The sequence below is a fragment of the Eumetopias jubatus genome, unplaced genomic scaffold, assembly GCF_037043125.1.
Source record: "Eumetopias jubatus isolate StellerSeaLion01/CBP00866 unplaced genomic scaffold, mEumJub1_p1.0 scaffold_3, whole genome shotgun sequence".
Taxonomy (NCBI): domain Eukaryota; kingdom Metazoa; phylum Chordata; class Mammalia; order Carnivora; family Otariidae; genus Eumetopias; species Eumetopias jubatus.
The window spans coordinates 71,187,496-71,211,915 of NW_028274809.1; the positions used below are offsets into that span (position 1 = coordinate 71,187,496).

Genomic DNA, 24,420 nt, shown 5'->3' on the forward strand with positions numbered 1-24,420 from the left:
TTATGATCAGACATGAAAACAAATTTCTACCTTCCCAAGGGAACCATCTAAGTATTATGGGGGAAGGAAACCAACAAAAAAGATTTCATTGTCAAATAAGTTTGAAGTATAACCAAATTAAAATTGAGCTGTTTCTTTACCACAGACCTTCTCAGGGCCTTTACTATGCTCTTGTACATTTTGAATTTACCAGAGGAGGTTATTTATGCATTATGTCCCAGCTCCTCTTGGAGAGCTCGTGAAGTTGTCTTACTCTGTAGATTACACTTTGGGAAATACTATTCTAGATTTTAGCAAATTGCCTGTCCATCAGTTACACTCAGGATATAGCATGTTTCACATTTTCTACATTCTGAAATTCTTTGGCTGAGTTTGATCTCAGGTAGTTCCTGTGGCTGCTTAGTTCTCCTTGGGGTTTGATTTAAAATTTTAGCAAAATCACCCAAACTAGGTCTTTATTTTCTGTTATTTCAGTAAACTTCAAATTTCAGATCCACATTTCACACTTCATTAAATTTACTTTTAAGCATACTATGCAATGTTTTACAAGTACATTTTGCTTCTCTTCCTTTGGGTTGAAAGAACTTTAGCTTAAACTGAATATCAGTGTTCCTGTTCTCAATGTTTATTTAAAAACTTGTGTTCATCATGAACTCATATTTCAACTGTATCCCTTTTATTCCACCTAGCATTTTGGTATTTGGGGGGAAAAGGCTTTTTGAAACAACATTTGCATGAATCTCAAATAAATATTTAAATTCACACAACTTTCAGTATAAAGTTGTAAATGACTGCTTTGTAGAGACCTCATGCTATTTTCACAAATACTTTTCTGTTTCCTTCTTTTAAAAATGCCTTCTCTTATTTTCCCAGAAAGGATTGGACCTTCTTTATTGATAATTTCTTGACTTTCCTTTAAATCTTGAAAGAGTTGAACCATAAAATACTAGTGGGATAACAATGCACATTTCATCATAAAAACCTAATCAAGATTCAATAAGGCACTGAAGTTTTAGAGGTTGAAATTGGAATCATTCCATTCAAATTCATCTTAGAAATGCATTGTTGTATAGATAAAGTAAGATCATAGTTTATGTTTTAATGGACTTTGTTTTCAGCGTCCGCAGAGGTGGGTTGTGATGCCGTCTGGGAGAAGGATCTCAATTCACACATTTGCTACCAATTCAACCTGCTTTCCTCTCTTTCCTGGAATGAGGCGCATTATTCATGCCAGATGCAAGGAGGAGCTTTACTAAGTATTGCAGATGAAAACGAAGAAAATTTCATAAAGAGTAAGTAGGTGGATGACACACACCGATATTAATGCAATTAAAATGACTGTTAACAGTTATGTCCAGGTATGCAAAAATATATTCTGAAAAAAAGTCCCTTAGAAAATGTTTTATTTTATTAGTACAGTGCCAACTCACACCCAGAATTGTGACCTGTCCCCTGGGCCATACCATTTGGCGCCCGGGCATTTCTTCTTTATTTTCTCTCCCTGGGAGAAGAGAAGTTGAGGCCCCAGCAAGGAACCCAGGACAATTTGCAACTCCAGCAGGTGGATCTGGGATACTTCCAAACTTAAATACAAATCCCTGCTCTGCTGGAGATCTTAGCTATTCAGCTTCCGTTAATAAATAATTAAGTCATTTATTAATTAAACAAAATCTCGCCTGTCAGTCAATATGCACAGATACATAGGCCTTCTCATGGATGACTAAGAACTACAAATCTGGTTGGAAAAGCAAAAGCACAACATGTTAACTAACGGGATAGGACAATAATATGTCAAAAGAGTTGTGCTAATGGACTGGGTCTTGGGTTTTACCCATCATCTAAACTACCCTTTTATTTCTCCTTTCTAGATTAAATGTGTTTGTAGATGTGTACACATAGCTTTTTAAAAATTTTTAGAAACATTTGAAAGTATGGCACAATTAGTCACTCATTAAAAGTTTCTGACAATTTTTTCAAATTTTATTTCACGTGTAGTACATATTTATTCTAGAATAATTTTTAAATTTCAAGTATACAGAAAGAAAAATATCCCATAATTCTACAATCCAGAGATAACCATGTTTTTCTAGAAAAAAACATATAAAGGCAGGCATACATATATAGTATGTATAAACAATAGTTTTGAATAAATGCATGAATGGCACGGAGCAGGGACCCCAGAACCATCTGCCTGGGTTGGACTCCTTCTTCTACCACTTCCCAGCAGAGTGACCTAACCTGTCTGTGCCTCAAATTCCGCCCCCTCATCAAATGGAAATAATAACAGTGCTACTTGTTGGCAGTGTGGATTACATGTTATGATGCAGGCGAAGCCTTAGAAAAGTGCCTGGCACACATAACAAACACTCATGTGTATTAACCGTTTAACAACTATGCACACGGTTTGATAAGATGCTTATTTCATGTACCAGCATATAATGTTTACCTATCCATATCCATAAATATAGATCTGCATCATAATTTTTAATGGTTACATAGTATTATAGGTTAGGAATAATGTATGTATCTAACCTCTTACTATTAGATAGTGATAGATAAAAAATTATTTATTTTGTTTTTATTTGTTGCTATCATAAATCATGCCTGCACTTACCTTTGGGCATAGATCCCCAATTATTTCTCTATAAGTTTGTGGAATTAGATTCACTGGGTGAAAGAGGAAGCACATTTTAAAGCTTTTGAAAGTCATTAATACCTTCCAGAAGGAATATAACAAATGCTTGAACAGCACAGTTTTGCCCCTTTCCCCACAGACATGCAAAAGTAGGAAATTATGATCAAAACTGATTTGAGTGAGTCATACTGCAGGAAATCACCAATTTCCAATATCATTATTAGCCTGTAATGGTTTTCACAGAAAATTTTGCATTCCATGTATGAATTATAATTGTTATCTATCTTGACTGTCAGGATTTCTAGTAAGAAGGTTTGGACTTACTCATCAAACTTGAATACTGATGAAAGAAATAAGATATGTCAGAGACTTTGATTTAAATACCACAATTCTATAATTAGACTTCGGGGGATTGTTTAGGGAAACAGAAGTCTATTCATAAAGACAGAACCCTGTTCTGACCAAGGTATTTTTTGATGATGAGAATAGTCTAATTTCTTGTTAATCGCTGGTGAACATTAATTAACTATGATATGAGGAATTATCTAAGCTGTCACAAATGCCAAGAAATATCCAAAAGAATTTAAGTTTGAATTTATTATTACAGAATTGTGAGCCAATTTAGTTGTAAAGCTAAATAAATGTTTTTGTAACCTTAAACACAGATTATAAATTACCCAGTGATTTTTATGTGTATTGTTAAAACAACTGCACAGAGAGTATTCAAAATAACTCTAATATAAGAATAATTGCTATTTAAGTATTTTAACTAGGTTATTTGAAGATATCGCTTGACACTTGCACTGATATGAAATGTGGAAAATTTCTCTATCTTGTCAATCCATCTTCCCTGCCACCTCCTGTCATCATGATACCCATTATATGATTTAATCAGATAGTGTTACTGAAAGGACTAATCGAATCGACATCAGAAAGAGACTCCGTGTAAATGCGGCAGGAGCTTGGAAGGGTGGGACCTGTGAATGGTATGCCATTTCTGTTTAGGGATTTCTGGGGCCTCAAAATTATAAAGCCCCTTTCTTTCCTAAGTGGGATAGCTTCTTCCAATTTTCCCCTATTGTACTGAAATGCTCAATCACAGAGGATGCTGCTGGCTTGTTATGTGAATACACTGATCTTTATAATCTGGGTGATCCTACAACCAATCACCCAAACCGAGACTCTTGAGAGTAAAAGAGGCTGCGATTAGTAATTATGCTGAAACTACCAGCATAAACTGTAAGTTTTCCTGGCAAACTGGGACAGTCACACTATCTATAAGGCTTAACTGTCAGGGCCTCAGTCTCTCAGGCAGGGCCCCTGCATCTGGTTCAAAATATATTGGGTTCTGAAGCAGATGAACCATAAGAGGAAGAGAAAAATGCTCCCTTTTATAGATTAAAAGATTAAATAGCAACATTTGAAAGTGTCACAAAACTAGTCACTTTCACTACGTTTCTGACACTGTTTTTTTTTTTATTTATTCTATAATAATTTGGGGGAATTTTAAAGGCAGTGCTTTTATTTTTTTAAAGCAAAATAATTGAAATATAATTGTAGACCATAATATACACTGTGTAGATTCTTTTGAAATTATTGTGGCTTTCTTCTTGGCATTGTATATGATCAGTTTTGGTGAATCCATTCTCTCTTTGGAAAGCCATAATCCCCAAATCCAGAAACATTATTAACATTTTAATTTAGTAGGTTGCATTTTACACTCAATGTTAATAAAAATCTTTATTTTAAATACTTAAAAAGCATCATTTAAACAACTGTATAATATTTTTTATCCGGTCGGAAAAATAACCATCCCTTTATTTCCACTACATACTTCTCCCTGGTTGGCCTTCTACATTTTGGGCTGACTTTTATTTTTTATGTTTCTTTCTTTTATTTTCTTTTATTCTAGAATCATTTTTTAAAATTCATGTAACAAAAGAAAAACCAAAGAAAAATTTCCCCTAATCCTACAGTTCTGATAACCATGTTTTTCAGTACAAGCATGCCAATGTACATGTTTATACATAGGACCTATAACAAAAATGGGGTTAAATTAAAATGTGTGGAGCTGTGGCCCAGTGGTTTGGAGCAGGGGCCACGGAGGCAGCCTGCCAGAAAGCCTTCTCCCAACCCCGGCTGAAGATGCAACAGAGTGTGGCTCCAGCCTGCTATCGATCCCTCTGGATACTCTGGTCCCTTGGATTATGCTTCTCCTCTTGGTCAGACAACTCCTTCTAGCTCTCACTCTGGACATCCCCCTCCCTGCTTGCTTTAGCATACCTTCTTAAATTTGAGGACTTGCCTCCATTCACCAACAATACTTATCTGCCTTTCTCTTCCTTGCCAGATCCCTAAAGAAAAGCTTCTTTACATTGTTCAATTTTTTAACTATGAAATACTTAAAAAATGTTAAAATGTGCCGAAAATTTTATGTGCACACACATATACCCATTATACAGATTAACATCACTTCTTCCTGTTCCACCCTTGCTTGGAGCCTATGGTGGCCTCAGCAAACTGGAGACCTGAGCTTTCAAGCTAAGGCTGCCACCAGGCACACATGCACACATAGCAAGAGAAGGAAGACAGAGGGGCACTTTCTGGAGTGGCCTTCCTGGACACGTCCTCCTCTGCCATCTAAAACCCTTAAGTGCATGAGCTCACTCAAATCAGATGGTCTCAAATTTGCAACCATGCAGCCTTCGGAGGGTTGGTGATCATTGAGAGGCAGCACTTCCGATGCTTAGATTATGCACTTCAAGGCTAAAGAATTGCTGTTAGTGAGCCTTTAGGAGACTGCTGTGTTTCTCAAGATGGCAGAGGCTGACTTTGTCACTCTGAAGCATCAGGGTGGGGTTTAGTAGCACTTAAAACCCTTTGTCATGGACTGGAGTTCACTTATGACTGCATCCATCGGGAATAATAAAACAAGAAAGAAGTGTAACATTGTGGGAGGAGGTTGTTTGTTTGCGTGTGTTGAAACTCCGTATTTCTCTTCATTTCAGAGCACTTGGGCAGTGAAGCCGTGGAAATGTGGATAGGTCTGAATCAGCTGGATGAAAACGCTGGCTGGCAGTGGTCTGATAGAACACCGCTCAACTATCTGAACTGGAACCCAGGTACCTGCAGTGCTTCATGTGCCTTCGACGGGTGGCATGATCCTGCCCCCTTACACCACAGCTATTTCCCACGTATATATAAGTCGTGTTATTTCAAAAGTGGTGTATAAACGTCTTTAAGCTTGCCTCAACTCTCATAAGCCTAGCTTTTCCAGACAAGAAAATGGAGATCAAGAAGGTAAGCTACTTAGCCAAGGTTGCAAGAGGACTGGGTTGGAGCCAAGACTCCTGTCAGCTGTTTTAAAAATAGCAACAAATGGCAAAATATTTCCTTAAAACAATAAAATCAGCTATTGTTACCTTTGGGAAATCATTTCGTTGTCATGTATGGACTTCAACTGCAAAACCATAGATATAATATAATATCTTATAGGGTTTGCCATACATGCCAAAGAGAAGGGCTATCTCCTTGATGCTAAAAACTATATTTGTATATATCAAATATATCATATTTGAATAAATAAAATGACATCAATATATATTCAACTGATTTTGCCTCTGACATTAAACACCCACACACACTGTATTTTCAGAAATAGATTTTGAGCCATTTGTTGAATATCAGTGTGGAACATTTAATTCATTTATGCCAAATGCCTGGAGGAGTCGGGATTGTGAATCCGCCTTGCCTTATATATGTAAAAAATATCTAAACCATACTGATCAAGAAGAGATTGGTAAGTGTTTTTACTTTAAGTTGTTTTTATGAGTTGCTTACTTGTCCTCTCAATATATTCAAGTTCCTTTACAGTTTTGCTAATAATTCATAATTTAAGGCTAGTTTTTCTATTTATATGAGTAAATATATGTAAGTAGATAACATCTGTTATTCCAAAGGCACCATGAATGTAACAAATGCATTTGTTAGTTTTTACTAAATTTTTTCCTAAAAATCAAAGCAAAATAACCTAGGTGTTAAAAACATTGTCTGCTTCTTTTTTAAAAATTTGCATTCTTAGTTGTTCTGCATGAGATAAACAAGATATGCTTCCTTTTCTATTCTAGTTTTGAGTTTTATTTATGGTTACCTTAGAAATTAAATATAAACGAGAACATAGTTTTATAAAGTTCTTTACTTCATTGATCTCCTATCCCACTCTGTAACTCTTATTATCCTCCTTGAAATGACATACAAACTTTTATATGCAACAAAGACTTAAATACCACCTACTTACAATCTAATACCTGGAGCCCAATTATTTGTTCTTAAGATCTGTTGACTCTTTTTTAGTTTCTGTGGGAATTAATGTCTTAACTCAGAAAGGAGAAATAAAAATATAACCATATTTAAAGAATCATTACCAGTATAATTAAAAACAACTCCAGATTTAAAATAATAAGCTTAATTATTATTTTTAAATATCACTCCTTACCATCAGACTTGAACTTTCATTTTCCTTTAAGTGGCTAAGCCTAAGGGTATGGTAGAATAGGGGGAAGAAGAAGCATTGTGCCATTTTTTTAATGTAGAGATTTTTTTTCATTATGTCGAGAACGTTCTATCGCTGCTCCTTTCCATCTCTTCCTTCTTCTCTTGTCCATTTCTTCCTTTCTTCCTTGTTTCTTTCCTGTCATCCTTCTTTTCTTCTGTTTTATTTACCCTCTGGATCTAAAGGTCCAAAGACCACAAATGAGGGTAATTAAGTTGTTAGTTTGGGTTATTTGCTGTTTCTTCAGGTTTAACAAATTCTTTTGATGACCTAGTCCAATGTCTTCAAACTGTGTTTTCAGGATCCCTGGGTTCTTGGCTTGGCTCCACCCTTGGTTCAATCAGAGAAGTTCCTCTTTTACTTTTTTCTTACCCGTAGAGTGAAGTTTAAAGGTTCCATTTTTAAAAGGGGTTCCACGACTATATTATTTAGTTTAAAACCGCTGGAATAGATGATACCTAAATGTTCTAACATTCTTGGACTGTGATTCTAATTGCTGTCAGCATCCCAGAGCAATTTTAAAACAATGTCTCATTTCCCAAATAGCCCTGGAGTTGTGTCTAACTAAATTAGTGCTTAAAGTAGGCACTCATTTGTGGTTAACAAAATAAAGTAAAAATGCTAATTACCAGATTGAGGACAAGCTCCTGGAAAGGGAGAGCCAAAATTTGACATGCGCACCACCGCCTTCCCCTCTAGTGCCAAAGCATCATGGCGCTATTTTCCTGTAAGTCTAACCCAGTGTCCATATGAACCCAGAGGGACAACACAGACACTCAGACTGACCTAAAGGTGAAAGCTATTTGTCATCTCTGCTCTGGAGGAAGTAACCGGAATTTCAAGCTTTTTTTCAGCTGAGGATAAATATCTACCCCCCCACCCACATACTGCACATAAAATCTTGGGAATGCCATTTAAACTGTTTTTCATGATACACCTTTTCCAGTGTTAAAAGATTTTTTTAAATGCAGAACTCTAACTGCTGAATTTTACATCTAGCCCTAACTCTTCACTTGGGTTGTATGACCTTTACCAAGTCTCCTTACCTCTTTGTGCCTTAGCTCATCTGTAAAATGAGTCACTGAGATCCATTAGATCCTAGATCTAGATCTAGATCATATGTTGAATCCTTCTCAGTTCTGAAGATCTAGATGGTTTATATGTTATTGTTTCATACGTCTCTGTTTTTCAAATTTTTAAAGTAATCATATGTTGATCACAATTAATATTAAGGCTAATAAGTAACATTTTAAAAAATTGTGGAAAATGACATTGTTTTTGTTGGTTTAAAAAGAAAAAGATGCTTGGAAATATTATGCTACCCACTGTGAGCCTGGCTGGAATCCCCACAGTCGTAACTGCTATAAACTTCAGAAAGAAAAAAAGACCTGGAAGGAAGCTTTGCATTCTTGCCAGTCTGATAACAGTACATTGATAAACATTGCTTCATTAGCAGATGTGGAGTTTCTTGTAACCCTCCTTGGAGATGGTAAGTGCCAAATGTCTCTGATCTAAGAGGTATGAAATATAATGTAGTCACTATCCTTATTAATGGAGTTGAAAAGAAGTTAAGCTATTTAAAAGTGATTATTTATGGCACATATATCTCAAGTTTCTAAATAATATTCAGGAGTGCAAATTCATTGGATTTTTATAAAATATATGCTCAGAAATTTTGTAACACCTTACATATACCAGATATATTAGATGTTGGCTTTTTTTTTTAAGGGCAAAGATCATTTCCAGAAACTTTTAATAAAAGAACTTAAACCTACAATTTAGCCTTATGGCCACTACATAGCAGTAGTATGCTGTCGTCATGTAATCTAGGCAATAATGGAATTTCTGAGATAAATAATCGGATTTTAATAACTTTAGCCAGTGAAAATTTATTCAGTTTGGTGGTTTGCAAGCTGTGTGCCATGTTCAGGAATTCTGAGCTCCTAAGCCTCCACCCATCTTTTGTCCATCAGAGCAGGTCTCCCCCTATGTCATATATTTGACATAGAATTCTGTTGAAAAAACATTGAAATCACCGAGTTAGAGTAAAAATTTTTTTAATGAAAAAAAAAAATCTCCACAGTCTACTCTGGTGACCTTTTGAAAGTTAGGTTTTAGTTTAGAGTGAAAACAAAAATCCTTCTCTGTCACTTTTCTCACCTCCTGCATTTGAGATTAAAAGAATCCTGTGGCTGCCTCTGTCTCAATAGGGGCACTTGAACATTTCTCTCAGCCTCCTAGGGTCTTTTCACCTTACCTGGGCTGTCAAAATTTATTTACTTTTCTAGCAGCCCCATTGCTCCCATTTTAATGCTTCTAAGAGTTTCTGCTCCTTTTTTCCCATGGCAAGAAAAAATATATTGTAAAGGGTTTTTTTTTTTAAGTGCCCTTTTCCTAATCCAGTTGAACTTCCTATTTTTCCTTTCTCTAAGCAGAGGCAAAACCATACTGTTCAAATCTACTTTTCATATAGTAGCAGGAACTAATTAGAGTCCCAGCGATCTGACTTGCTTTTAAGCTTTGTCCTTGCATTGGCTTGAGATCACACTCTGTCCCACTTCCAAGGTCTGTGTTGAGCAGATGGGGTAGGATAGGGGAAAAAGATCTAAGTAGATACTTTATACCAAGAGTTAAACAGGTTTTATTGCATGAAAGAATAAAGAAGAAATCATTTGTAACAGGCCCAGTGCATTATCTCCTTCGCATATAATAGGATTCCTGTAATTTACATTTATCTCTTACAGAAAATGCATCAGAAACATGGATTGGTTTGAGCAGCAATAAAATTCCAGTTTCCTTTGAATGGTCTAATGGCTCCTCAGTCACCTTTACTAATTGGCACACACTTGAGCCCCAAATTTTTCCAAATAGAAGCCAGCAATGTGTCTCAGCAGAGCAATTGGTAAGTTCATTTGTTTGTTTAATGCTCACTTTGCTGGACTTGTATTGAGGACCACGTGCGTCAGGGACTTGGGCTGTGGCAGAGACCAAGACAGACGCAGTCCCTGCTCTTCCTGGGGCTTCCACGCTAGGCAGTAAACACGTGCACACAGGAAAAACATGGTTATTATAGTTGTGATGATAGCTTTGAGGACATAGGTGACCTGATGGTGAAAAACTTGGGTTGGGGCTGCCACTTCGAACAGGACAGTCAGGAAAGGCTCTCTGGGGAGGTGACGTTTAAGCTGGGACTTGGAAAAAAAAAAAAAACCTCTTGAGATGCAGGGGAAGAACATTCTAGACAGGGGACAACAGCTAGTATAAAAGTCCAAAGGAAGGCTAAGGCTTGCGGTGTTTAATAATCAAAAAGAAGACCAGTGTGACTTGAAGGTAGAACTGATGAGGGGATTATAGAAGAGGGGGCAGGAGGAATTCAAAAATGTGAGGCTTATAGCCCTGGTATAGAATGACAAAAGGGGGCTTCAAGGAGATGAAGGACATGGTTTGATTTACATTTTAAAAAAAGTAACTGTGGCTGCTACCTAGAGAGCAGAGAGGAAAAATGGAAGCAGAGAAACCAGTTTGGAGGCTACTCCAGTGTTGAATTGGGGTAGTGAATATAGAAACAAGCAGATAAATTCAAAGATCCTTTGTAGGATAGAAATTGTTGCTAGATTAGATGTGGGGTGAGAATAGCATAGGTGTTTGGCTTGAGCAACCTCTGTGTTTGTGGATTATGGTGTCATTGACCTCTATGTTGAAGATGTGAGAAGATCTGAAGTGTCAGGAAATTACTCTAGAGACTGATGGCTTTTACGCTCCATTATCCTATTAACATAAAAGGATTTCTACAATGTGTGTAACCCCACTGAAAACTGTGACTCAATGGAAAATCTTGTTCTTTTCCTCACATGTATGTAATGGTCCCAGTGGCCTTCACATCACATTTATCTCTATGCTCTAGTCTTTCATATATCTAAAGCATCTGATTAGATTACACAAAATTAGTTTAATCCCAAGTCATTTGACGCCTTTATTATACCTTAGACTACACTTAACCTCTTTGATCAGATAGCTACTAAACTCACTGGTGGAGCTGTAAATCATTAGGATTTGGTAGGCATTCTCACTCTTATCACCAGGATACCATATTAAGTGCAGTTTATTAAACGTGACTTAAGTAGCTTGACAAAGTAACTGTGCCATCCAAACTTAGAAAACTTCTAAGCACTTACTTTTATGGCACCTCACTTTCACTGTATTATGTTCGAGGCTGTCACAGATATGCTCAGTTACAATTTAAATGCTAAGGTAGTTTTCAAGTCACATTTGAAGAGGGATAAACAATGACCTCTCTAAATGTTTGTCTTGGGTCTAACTGCGGAAAGCCATCACCGTTTATTCTACAATATTTGATGCTTTATTGGTTCATTGGTTTTGAGATAATTAAGATGACCTTTATTTCCTACTGACACTCTGCTTTTTCATTTGACGGACACCGGTATTTCACTTAGCATGTCCACAGAACAGGAGCCAACATCCGGACAGGAAAATTATATTTAAGAGAGTAAGGACAGGTATTAATATTACAGGATGTATCAGAACAATGCTGATTTTTGTGTCCCCCTTTCTGGAAGCTCAGTAGCTCCTTAAATAGTGGATGCGTAAAAAGTAACATTATTCCCATGAAGTAGAGCTCAATATGAAAATAATTATTATAATTAACAAGTTACCTAGGCATGGTTGATGCCTAATTTGAATATGAGAGCCTAGGAAAATGTTTATTCATTCATCCAACCATCCAATTATTATTAAGCAACTACAGTATGCCTGACACTATCCTTTAACTGGGTGGTTTGCTGGAAGACTCCATGGGGAAGGGCTCCAGAGCTGCTCTTACAGATGAAGGTGTCAGCCTCCTATACAGTATTCATATTCCCCTAAAACGCTGCTTGCCTGAGATACCACTTAAAATTTGAATTGTGAGCCTTTTGGCCTAAAGGTCTGATTTGTGTTAAAATAACAGATCCTTTGGGAGGATAAAATTTTAATCTGTTAGCAGTTATTGTATTTCATTATTAATGTAGGATGTTAGAGCAGCCGTTAGTAGAACTAGAAGACATGAAAGTATCCGCCTGTCATATAAAGAAGAAATGGAGTGGGGCTTTGGAAAATCAGTAATAAAGAAGGACATTGTGGCTTGAACACAAAGTTCAGCTATTATAATGTTATCTAGGGTAACTCATGGTAGCTTCCAGGCATTCCCCCAGTATCAGGTTTATACATGTAAGTAGCAAAGCGTTCGATTTTACATTTAGAAGTGATTAAAGAGAGGAAGCAGCATTCTGACTTGGTCACAGGGATAGTTTCATCCATAGTGGCCCTCAAAGTGTGGCCCCCAGACCAACAGCATCAACATCAATTGAAACCTTGTAAGAAATGCAGATTCTCAGGTCCTACCTGACCTAGTAAATGAGACACACTGATCATGAGGCCCAGTCATCTGTGCTTTCATAGCCCTTCCAGATAATTCTGGTGCACAGTAAAGATTGAGAATCACCGCTCTAACCCATCCTTTTAAAGGAAAAATTGAGAGCAGCTAATGTAAATCCAGGCTGAGCCTGGTATTAAATCCTAGTTCCAAATTTTACTGACTGTAAGACCTTATACAAATATTAAACCTAACCTTACAAATGGGAATAATAATGCCTACCTCACAGTAACGCTGAGATTTTATAAAATCTCCCAATCACCCAACATTAGGCCTAGCATACTATCAAGAAACATTAGTGGCCCCTCCTCTCCTGCCCACCAATCTGGGATTGCGTGTCTCAGCATTGTACAGAGTCTGGAGGAAGCAGGGCCTCCCACTCCCCTGTAGAGAGAATATCAGCCCTTCTAAGGACCACACAAAGTCCTGACTCATAACTCCATCCTGAAACCCTTATTATTAATCATATTTTTATTCAAAATAACTGATGTTGCCTATCAGCATCAATAATGAAGTGTATTCATTCATCCTTGTAACATTTTTCCACTTAGGAGGGACACTGGAAAGTTAAAAATTGTGAAGAAACACTTTTTTACATTTGTAAGAAAGCAGGCCATGTCCTTTCTGACACTGAATCAGGCTGTCGAGAGGTAAGTGTTGTTAACGTTGTGTTTAGTGTAGTTACTTCATAATATGAATAATTTATGCAACAGCAATTTTAAAGGGAACCTCTCTCCCTCTCACACCTGCCTTTGCTCCATCTTCCCTCTCTTTCCCCTCCCTCCTTACCTCTCTTCTTTCTTTCTTTCCTTCCCTCTTTTTTTTTCTGACCTTGGGCTGCTCTTAGCAAACCAAGCAATTATCAGTTAGGGGCATATGAAGGATTTACAGCTCTGAGAAGGATCGTTGCTTCTTTGACCTAAACTACTTTTCTTTTGAAATTAGAAATATAAATGACCCTGTTATACCATCTGTACAAACAATGACTGCTGTGTGATGCCCTGTCTCACAGGTGAAGACCGGCAGAGTGAATAGAAACGCATTCCTTTGATGGAGAGTGAACTTTTGCACTCAAGAGTCCTGCCTTCCTTTTCACATTCTTAAACTTAAATCTTTGAATAGAATACCGGCAAGAAGTGCACGTTTGCAATATATTTATTATTTGGGAAAGAGATAATAAAAAATACTTTCGTATTTTAAGTAATAAACAATTTTTGGTACTTAACGTACTTATTTTCAATACTTTAAGTAATAAAAGATACATAATACTTTAGGTTTAAAAGTCAAAGATAGACAGTTATGTTTTAAATTTCTTCAAATACATTCAATATCCTGCAGTAAAGTTCACAACACATGCATTCTCTCTCTCTTTCTCCCTCTCTTTCTTTCTCATTCCCCCCCACACACACACACACTAAAGAATTTGGGTTTAAATATTGGAGATTTGTATGCATCTCAAAAATTTCCCAAACCTGGCTTTTTATGCAATTCTTTATTTTTCTTCTAATCCAGTTATTTATGTTTCAATGAAGTGATGATCCATCTCTCCAAGAAACTGCACTTTATTCATTAGTCAGTGTGTAAACATATGAATTACTCTTCATCCTCTAGGTCAATAATACCTGTGCCAGAGCTAACATGCTACCAAACATTATATCTAATGACTACAATTCCTGAATTACTTAGAGCTGATTATGGATCTAATCCCTATCTGACAAGAAATACTGAAAAAATATATATGTCTTACTGTGGTTTTCAAGGCAACTCAACATGTTGTATTTGTGTTGAAAAGGAAATTAACTCCTTACACAGCAGAAATAGAACTGATGTTCTATTCAAACTTTTGTACACTGCTTCCCTTTTCTGGCAAGCGTTACCGGTATTTAAAGTTCAGAGTAAATTTGGAGTTCAGAGCCAGTTCTCTAACTTTATGATGAAAGTCCCATTAATTTCTTTAAGCATCAATCCGTGAATATGTTTCAAAAGTTTCCTTCCCTTTAGCCAACTGCTTCAGTGCACTTCTCTAAACAGTCTGTACATGCAAAATCAACTCATAAAAAATTTCTCACAGGGGTGCCTGAGTGGCTCAGTCACTTGAGCGTCTGCCTTCGGCTCAGGTCATAATCCCAGGGTCCTGGGATCGAGCCCCACATTGGGCTCCCTGCTCAGCAAGGTGCCTGCTTCTCCCTCTCCCTCCTCCTGCCACTACCACTGTTTGTGCTCTCTCTGTCAAATAAATGAATAAAACATTAAAACAAAACAAAACAAAAAATAAAATATTTCTCCCACAGCACACAAAAATAAACTCAAAATGGATTAAAGACCTAAATGTGAGACCCAAAATCATAAAAATCCTAGAAGAGAAAAAGGTAGTAATTTCTCTCACATTGGCAGTAGAAACATCTTTCTAGATACATCTCCTAAGGCAAAGGAAACAAAATTAGAAATAAACTATTAGGACTACAGCAAAATAAAAACCTTTTGCACAGTGAAAGAAACTATCAATAAAACAAAAAGGCAACCTACTGAGTGGGAGAAGATATTTGCAAATGGTATATCCAATAAGAAGTTAATATGCAAGAACCTCTACAAGTCAACACCTAAAAAATCCCCAAATAATCCAATTAAAAATGGACAGAGGACCTCAATAGACATTTTTCCAAAGAGGACATACAGATGGCCAACAACCACATGAAAAGATCCTCAACATCACTCCTCATCAGGGAAATGCAAATCAAAACCACAATGAGATATCACCTTACACCTGTCAGAATCTCTAAAATCAACAACACAAGAAATAATAAGTGTTGGTGAAGATGTGGAAAAAAGGAATCTTTATGCACTCATGCACTGTTGGTGGGAATGTAAACTGGCACAGCCACTGTGGAAGATAGTATGGAGGTTCCTCAAAAATTAAAAATAGAAATACCATGTGATCCAATAATTCCATTACTGGATATTTACCCAAAGAAAGCAAAAATATTAACTTGAAAGGATATATGCACCTCTATGTTTATTGCAGCATTATTTACAATAGCCAAGATATGGAAGCAACCTGAGTGTCTATTAATAGATGAATGGATAAGGAAGATGTGGTGTATGCATTCACACCCCCAACACACACAGAGAGGAATATTACACAACCATAAAAAAGGACGAGATTGTGTCATTTGCACTAACATGAATGGACCTACAGAGTATAATGCTAAGTGAAATGAGTCTGAGAAAGACAAATACCATATGATTTCACTTATATGTCGAATCTAAAAAGACAAATGAATAAACAAACAAAAAGCAGAATCAGACCTATGAATATATAGAACAGACTGGATGGTTGCCTGCGGGGGAGGGGGGGCAGTGTTGGGCAAAATGAGTGAAGGTTAGTGGGAAATACAGCCTTCCAGTTATGGAATGAATAAGTCACAGGAATGAAAGGCACTACATAAGAGGGGGGGGAGAAATTTTTTGACAATTTCAAAGCAAAAAAAAAAAAGACTTTTTTCCCTCTGAGTTATTTTTTTGGGGATTGTATAATATGAGCAATTGTTTTAGTACTGTCATCATCATCATCATTTAAAATGAAATGGCGCCTCATGTACAAAAGATATTCACAGATACAATTATTCTTCCCACTTTCATTGTATGGACGAAGGCTTGTAGTAAAGAGTCTTTGTTTTTCTGGTATTACTATGCCACATCCCTCCCCCTGCCACTTTTCTTGACCCTGATGTTCAGTTCTCGGATTTTTTATTTTACTAAACAGCCTGTGATCTGAAAACTACTAATGAAGAAGGAATACTTTGTTAGAAAGGTCAAATTGTCAGCCTTCCTCCGCCTGTCCTTCCAAATACAAAAGCAGTCTAACCTCCCATCCCATCTAGAGTGATCCAGGGGGTTCTGGCTGGAGCTGTCAATTACTCACATAGATAAGATTATGGGGAGAGGTTAAGGGAGTGAGTTCAGAGCACATCCTGGCTGGCTGGATGTGGAACTCCTGTGATCCACACCTCATTTAATAATACGTTTTGAACTAAAATAGCTGGGTTCTAAAATAAGGTTTTCTTTAATTTACTGCAAGACTAAGACCTTTTATAAGAAATATAGCAGAAATCATTTTATATCTGATCAAAATCTGGCAAGTATTGGCATGACACAGAATAAAGTGTATTTTAAATCTCGTGAATACAAAAAAAAAACCCCTGGTGAATACATAAAAATAGATGTAAGTGATGTGATTTTATAATACTGGAAGGGGACCAAAATAACTCGGTTTAAGTATAGAAGACTAGTGAATGCATGTCTCCTGTAGTATATGATTTTAAAGAACAGAGCCACCCCTCATTTCTCTCAGGGCGGAGCCATGGAGCTACACATTTGTCATTTTTGTTTAAGTGCCAAAGCTTGCTTTCTTTCTCTCAAAGGATAGCCAGTTGATTGATTTAGGAATAATTTATATATATTTTAGCTAGTTTCTATTCGGAAATATTATGATCTAGCTAAGACCATCATGGATTACACCAGAATTGGGTTCCAGGACAGCTTGTCCACTAGCTTATGACTTTATCCAGATCTCTAACCTCAGTGAAACTTAGTGGGGTAACATGAAATATGTAATACGAAAGAAAGTTGAAAACAACATACACTATTATCTAGATACATATGTCCTCTTGGCTCATATTGAGTTCCTGGCTCTATTTAAGGTCTCTGCCTGCACTGTCTCCCTTTGATTCTCAGAACAACTCCGTTGATACTATTATTATCTTCATTTTACAGAGGAGAAAATTCAGACATTTAGAGACTAAATAAAGTTGCACAGTAGTACCAGCATTCAAACCCATGCATTCTGCCTTTAAAGCCAACACTCTTAATTTCTACCATCCTATAGGAACCATTGGTATGAAATTTTGTAAGTCTAAACAGAGAAAGAGAAAGAGAGAGATCTTGAGTGAGTGCCCCTTTGTTTTCATCTGTTTTAGGTTTTAAGATTTCAGATTAATTAAAACTTTTTAGTTTTAATCATTAATTAAATAAATATAGAAGTGGCTGTAGCTAATGGCATTACCAGGTAGGATACATACAAAGATTTCAAGACAAAAATTCAAGTTTTGACTTTTAAGTGAGAATACACAAAAACAATATTTTGCTGTTTAAATCAGATTATGTCCTTAATTTTCTATTTCCTTTTTTAAGGGATGGGAGAGACATGGTAGATTCTGTTACAAAATTGACACTGTTCTTCGAAGTTTTGACCATGCCTCCAGTGGTTATTACTGTCCTCCTGCACTTGTAACCATTACAAACAGGTAAGATAGAAATTTTCTATCAGAAACATGACTGTACTTTTCTGACAGGAGGGCTCCTGGGATGGTAAAATCTAGCCATAATCAGTAACTTGTCAAAATCGAAATTGTACTGTACGTTAGAGTATTAAACTATTTAAATTATTGATCGAGATGAATTTAAATCATACACCGTTATTCTTAAATCAATTTTTGAGTAACAAAGAGAAAATTTAAGATGACCTTTACTTTCCATAAAGATATATTAATTATTTAGCTTTGCTAATGTATTCAATCGTATTTATATTTTATCTAAAGGTTTGTAATGGAAACAAAGTATGTTATTTAAAATTTTTTAAAAATTAAGTATGTTTTTAATGTAACATGTGTGAGTTATGTGGTTTTTTTTTTAACAAAAGTATAGCTAAACTGTGGAGGATTTTCAAATGCTTCCCCATTGCTTCTTGGCTCTAAATTTGCTTAGATGTAGACTTCTCTGTGCACAGGTGTCTTCTCCATACTAACAGAGAAACTGTGTCCTTTTGACACTCCACAGAATTTGCAACATGTTATAGATTTGTAATAGGGAATAAAAGTACCGACAGCGGAAGTGACCTCAGTGTCACTATCAATGCCAAGAGAACAATGAGGGCTGGGAAACCGACTCCTCCAAGCTGAAGACAGAAACAAGGTAGAATCCTTCAGTGGTTGCATGGGAACCTGTACCTGCAAAGCTAGTCACTTGCTTTTTTACCGAGGCCACTGCCTTTAAAAATATCCACTGAAGATTAGGAAACAAGACAACTGACACTCTGGTTTTATGTAGAGACTCTTCACACATAGGTCTAATCTGTAGGAGGAATTACTGCTTTCTCTGCTCTCCGCACAGAGGAAGTCAACATTCAAAGCCACCAGTATTTCCTTCCGGCTCTTACCTCTAGCTTTCTTTCCCGGTCTTTCCTTCAAACCATGCACAGAATGCATACACACATGCACGCACACACACACACGACTGGATTGACAGCAGTTGGCAAAATAAATTGCCTAGTGAGACATTTTGTGCTCAGGAGACCCTTCCTTCAGGAATAGAACCACCCTTGATGTATCTCAGTGTTATTTTTTCGTTCTACCTTCCTTCTTACCAGCTGCCAGGCAGAAGGAAGCCTTTATCTTCAACTTGCTCACCCACCCAAAATGTTTCAAGAACACCCTGGGTTAGAAATCCTCCAGTAAGTGAGCCAACACTGGGCTTTATTCAGGAGTCTGATCAATGAAGCTATACTCTTTTGTTAATTATAACTTAATTATGTTTTTCACTGAAGAAAATAAGTGTAATTGTTTCACCTGTTTCTTATGTCTTCTTTCTTTTCTTTTCTTTGTGTAATATTCATTGAATACCTGTCACATACCTGGCACTGTGTTAATTACTTTTCATATGCTATCTGACAATGCAAAAAGCCAATAGTCAAGCATTTATTAGAAAATTATTTATTAAATATCTATATTGTGAGAGGCACCATATTAAACACTGGCATGCTGTACAAAAGAAATAAAAGGCATGGTGTAATTGTCCGGGTGCCACTTGCAGGCCAGCAGCTGAAGAGAGAGAACATAGAAATATGAAACAAGTGAAGAAGGCGGAAGAACACAATAAATGGAAAATTCAAAGTGACATTACAGAGATGCCTGGGTGGCTCAGTCAGTTAAGCGTCTGCCTTCAGCTCGGGTCATGATCCCAGGGTCCTGGGATCGAGTTCCACATCGGGCTCCTTGCTCAGCAGGGGGTTTGCTTCTCACTCTGCCTGCCGCTCCCCCTGCTTGTGCACTCAATCTCTCTTTCTGACAAAAAACAAAACAACAACAACAAAAAACCCTTAAAAAAAAACAACAAAGTGACATTACAGATAACCTATAATGCCACAGTGATCCAAGGAAAGCAGAAATCTGTTAGCATTCAAAGTCTTCATTTTCTAAGAATGGAGATCTCCTACAAATAACAGAAAGTGTCTGGGAAAAAAAAAATCTCCTTGGTTCCATTTCCTCCAAAACTGGATCTAAGAATATGTTATAAACGATATGGTTTTTGATAAACTGTATTCAGTAGCCAATACTAATATATGGTCTAACTCTAAAGCAGAACTATGGCATCGATAAGTTTGTTTTCATTCCATCCACAACCTCATATGCCCACCCAGGTGCCCTTGTGCTAGTATGCTACTCAGTGAACAGTCAAGCTCCTGCAGTGCTCTCCACTAGCCCCAGTGAGGCATCTCTCCCAGACAGTTACCATGCGTGTACCATGCATTTGCCCTGCAAACACGTCTACACCCAAAGCAGTGACTCCAACACAGGACATGCAAGTTGAGGAAAGACAGGGCCCCGTGCTCTTAATTTTTATTTACGCAGACTCCATCAGGTAAGAAACAAAGACCTACACTACACCCCACTCTTTGAGTGACAAGGCACAACAAAATTTTTCAACAGCATCTTTTGTCTGAGAAGGTTGGACAGTAAGTAGATGGAAAGTCTCCTCAGATTCAGGAGTGTTCACTAGCAGCCTTGGTAATCATTTTCTTCCATTACTGATTTCCTGTTTGAGTTAAGACACTCTTGTCACTCACCAGTGCTCAAGCTTGTAGTTGCTAATTGATTTTCCACTCTTCTGCACAATTGAGGACAGATTTGATGGGCACAATTAGAACCACCTGCTACAAATTACTTATTTCTTTTGTTATCAGGCAACTGCTCCTGGTCTAGGACATTTAACACTTTGTGGAATGGAGAGGGGAAGAAAAACAGAACCTTATTGTGGACTAACAGACTGTTATTTTCTTGCTAACTGTTACAAAATTTTTTCAGGCCTGGACACTTTACTTCCAGATAGGGCATGACTGCAAAACTTGAGTTCCAAAGTTACCATGGATAATCATGTAAACGCATATATATCTAAATCTTGAATCAATCAGTCATGGAATATTTGGTATAAAATAATCCAAATGATATTTAATTTTTTGCATTTTGCCAAAAGTAAGAAGTCTTGCAATATCTCATTTTCTCCTAGGTTTAAATATGCATTATTCCCAAGCATTTTTACAGCTCTGCTACTTTCCTGCAACCACCATACCCCCTAAACATTTTTGCAGTTAATTTTTTATTGTGATAAAATATGTAGAACATAAAATTTATCATTATAACCATTTTTAAGTATACAGTTCATTGGCATTAAGTACAGTCATATTATTGCACAATCATCACCAGCATCCATTTCCATAACTTTTTCATCTTCCCAAACTAGAATTCTGTACCAATTAAATAGTAACTCCCCATTTTCCCCTGCCCCCAGCTTTGGGCAACCATCATTCTACTTTCTGTCTCTATGAGGTTGACAGCTCTAAGTTAACACATCAGTGGAATCATGCAGTTGTGCTATTGTATCTGGCTTATTTCACTTAGTCTAATGTCCTCCAGGTTAATCTATGTTGTAATATGTGTCAGAATTTCCTTCCTTTTTAAGGCTGAATAATATTCTATAATATGTATATACCACATTTTGTTTATCCATTCATACAATGGACATGAGATGCTTCCACCTTTTCACTATTGTGAAAAATGCTGCTATGAACATGAATGTACAAATATCTTTCGAGTCCCTGGTTTCAATTCTTTTGAGTAACATACCCAAAAGCGGAATTTCTGGATGATATGATAATTCTATTTTTAATTTTTTGAGGAACAGCCATACTGTTTTCCATATCGGCAGCACCATTTTACATTCCCACCAGCAGTGCTCAGGAGTTCCAATTCCTCCACATCCTAGCCAACTTGTTATGTTGTTTTTATATAATAGCCATCCTAATGGGTATGAAATGGTATCTTATTGTGGTTTCAACTTGCACTTCCCTAATGACTAGGGACATTGAGTGTCTTTTCATGTGCTTTTGGCATCTGTATATCTTCTTTGGAGAAATGTCTACTCAAGTCCTTTACCTATTTTTTAATTGGAGTGTTTATTCTTTGTTGTTGAGTTCTAGTAGTTCTTTATGTAGTCTAGATATTAATCCCTTATCAGATACATAATTTGCAAATACGAATGTATTTCCTACTTGCAAATATGAATGTGTCTCCTATTCTGTGGGTTGCTTTTTCACTCTGTCGATGTCCTTCAATGCACAAAGTTTTAAATTTTGGTTAAGTCCACTTTATCCATTCTTATTTTGTTGCCTGTGCTTTTGGTGACATATCCAAGAAATCATTGCCACATTCAATGTCGTGAAAAATTTCCCCTATGTTTTTTTCCTAAGAGTTTTATAGTTTTAGCTCTTGCGTTTAGGTCTTTGATCCACTTTCAGCTAATTTTTGTAAGTGGTATAAAGAAAGAAGAGTCCAAATGTATTCTTCTGAAGGTGGATATCCAATTTTCCCAACATCATTGTTGAAAAGACTGTCCTTTTCCCATTGAACAGTCTTGGCACACTTGTGGAAAATCATTTGACCATATATGCAAGTGTTTTTATTTCTGGGTTCTCTATTCTATTCTGTTAATCTATATCTGTCTTTATGCTGGTACCACACATTTTTTGATCATTGTACTTGCAGTAAGTTTTGAAATCAAGAAGTGTGAGACCAACTTTGTTCTTTTTCATGTTTGTCTTTCCTATTCGGGATCCCTTGAAATGCCATATGAATTTTAAGGTGGATTTTTCTATTTCTGCAAAAGACATCATTGGGATTTCGACATAGACTGCATTCAATCTGTAGATCACTTTGGGTAGTTGGTTTTCGTAATCTATGAACATGGCATGTATTTTCATGTATTTGGGTGTTCTTTAATTTCTTTCAGCAGTGTGTTGTAGTTTTCACTGTACAAGTCTTTCGCCTCCTTGGTTAGATTTATTCTCAACTATTTTTTTGTATTTTTGATGCTGTTATATATTGAATTGTTTTTGTAGTTTCCTTTTCAGATTCTTCACTGTTAGTATATAGAAATGCAACTGATTTTTGTGTGTTGACTTTGCATTCTGAACCTTGCCTAAGTTATTGGTTCTAACACTTTTTTAATAGAATGCAGTTTTCTTCTTCTTTTTATGTATTTTATATATTTTTTAAAGATTTATTTATTTACTTGAGAGAGAAAGAGAGCATGCACGAGTTGGGGGAGGGGCAAAGGGAAAGAATCTTCAAGCAGACTCCCCACTGAGTGCGGAGCCTTACATCCTGAGGCTCAGTCCCACTACCCATGAGATCATGACCTGAGCTGAAACCAAGAATTGGACGCTCAACCAACTGAGCCACCCAGGCGCCCCTAACTTTCTTTTTTTTTTTTTTAAAGAAGATTTTTATTTATTTATTTGACAGAGAGAGACACAGCGAGAGAGGGAACACAGGCAGGGGGAGTGGGGGAGGGAGGAGCAGGCTTCCCGCTGAGCAGCAAGCCCGATGCGGGGCTCGATCCCAGGACCCTGGGATCATGACCTGCACCAAAGGCAGACGCTTAAGGACTGGCAGGCGCCTCCCTAACTTTCTTTTTAAAAACATACTTTAGTTAATCTCTTTAAAATTATGCAATAAAAATATTCTCATTGGTATAAATTCAAGCAAGCCAAAAGAATATAAACTAAAAGTGAAAGTGTCCTCTCACCTCCATTCCTCCTCCCTCCCACTTCTCTCCCGTTAACAGTAAACAGAGGTGACTGCCATTAACAGTTTGGAATTTGTTCTTCCAGGCTTATTTCTTGTGCATATGTTAAGTATCTTTTCTAAATCTATATTTCTCTTCTAGTCTTTTGCAATAAACCATAGCCAAAAACTTAATATTTCTAGTTCTTGAGGAAAGCCATCAAAAACTTATGTAGTTATAATCATGATGCATTCTCTCATTTTAAAACTACTGATATTCATTTTTATTCTTTATTTAAAAGAAAGAGAAAGAAATTTATCATTTTTGTATTCATTCAGCAATAGAGTCAGTTATTTGAATGTGGTATTAAAAATGTTAACAATTATGTTATTAAAAGAAATCCCGTTGCAATTATTCAGCTCAAAGTTGAATACCTCCTAACTGGATCACTATATGTAAAACTACCACAATTTTTTTTTAATTGAAATAAGCTCTCTAGTGAAGCTACATCCAGTTCATTACTTTTTCTCAATCTCTTGTTTTAGGTCCTACAAACATAATCATTAAGTACTGCTGTCAGCTAAGTGTTGTGTTACAGACAAGAAACATCTTTTTTTCTTTCAGCTATATTTGTCACTGGCTAAACAGATGAAGAAATATGTTCAGTTAGAGATTCAAATATACAATATCTCCTTTTGAAGTGTGCATTTTCTGAAATGCAAAATTTATTTTGAAATGAAAAAATTTGTCAGTGTATCCCAAAAATATATATTGCTGCCTTCAAATTACACTTTTAAAATTAAAATGTAATGTTTAGCACCATGAGTAACAATTTCTCATCAAACTGATGGAAATTCAAGATATATTTTTCTTATTTACATTGAAAATGCACATTTGATTTCTTAA

At 36.6% G+C, this 24,420-nt stretch overlaps 1 protein-coding gene across 1 annotated transcript in view; it reads left to right on the forward strand.

Moving 5' to 3' along the window:
• The window catches only part of PLA2R1 (phospholipase A2 receptor 1), a 112,174-nt gene that overhangs the window by 35,240 nt on the left and 52,514 nt on the right, over nucleotides 1-24,420 (forward strand). The window contains exons 4-10 of the mRNA XM_028113111.2: nucleotides 1,119-1,292; nucleotides 5,644-5,757; nucleotides 6,291-6,434; nucleotides 8,482-8,676; nucleotides 9,932-10,089; nucleotides 13,170-13,268; nucleotides 17,809-17,921. Of these exons, the coding sequence (XP_027968912.1) occupies nucleotides 1,119-1,292; nucleotides 5,644-5,757; nucleotides 6,291-6,434; nucleotides 8,482-8,676; nucleotides 9,932-10,089; nucleotides 13,170-13,268; nucleotides 17,809-17,921 (997 nt within the window). The remainder of the gene's footprint in view (nucleotides 1-1,118; nucleotides 1,293-5,643; nucleotides 5,758-6,290; nucleotides 6,435-8,481; nucleotides 8,677-9,931; nucleotides 10,090-13,169; nucleotides 13,269-17,808; nucleotides 17,922-24,420) is intronic.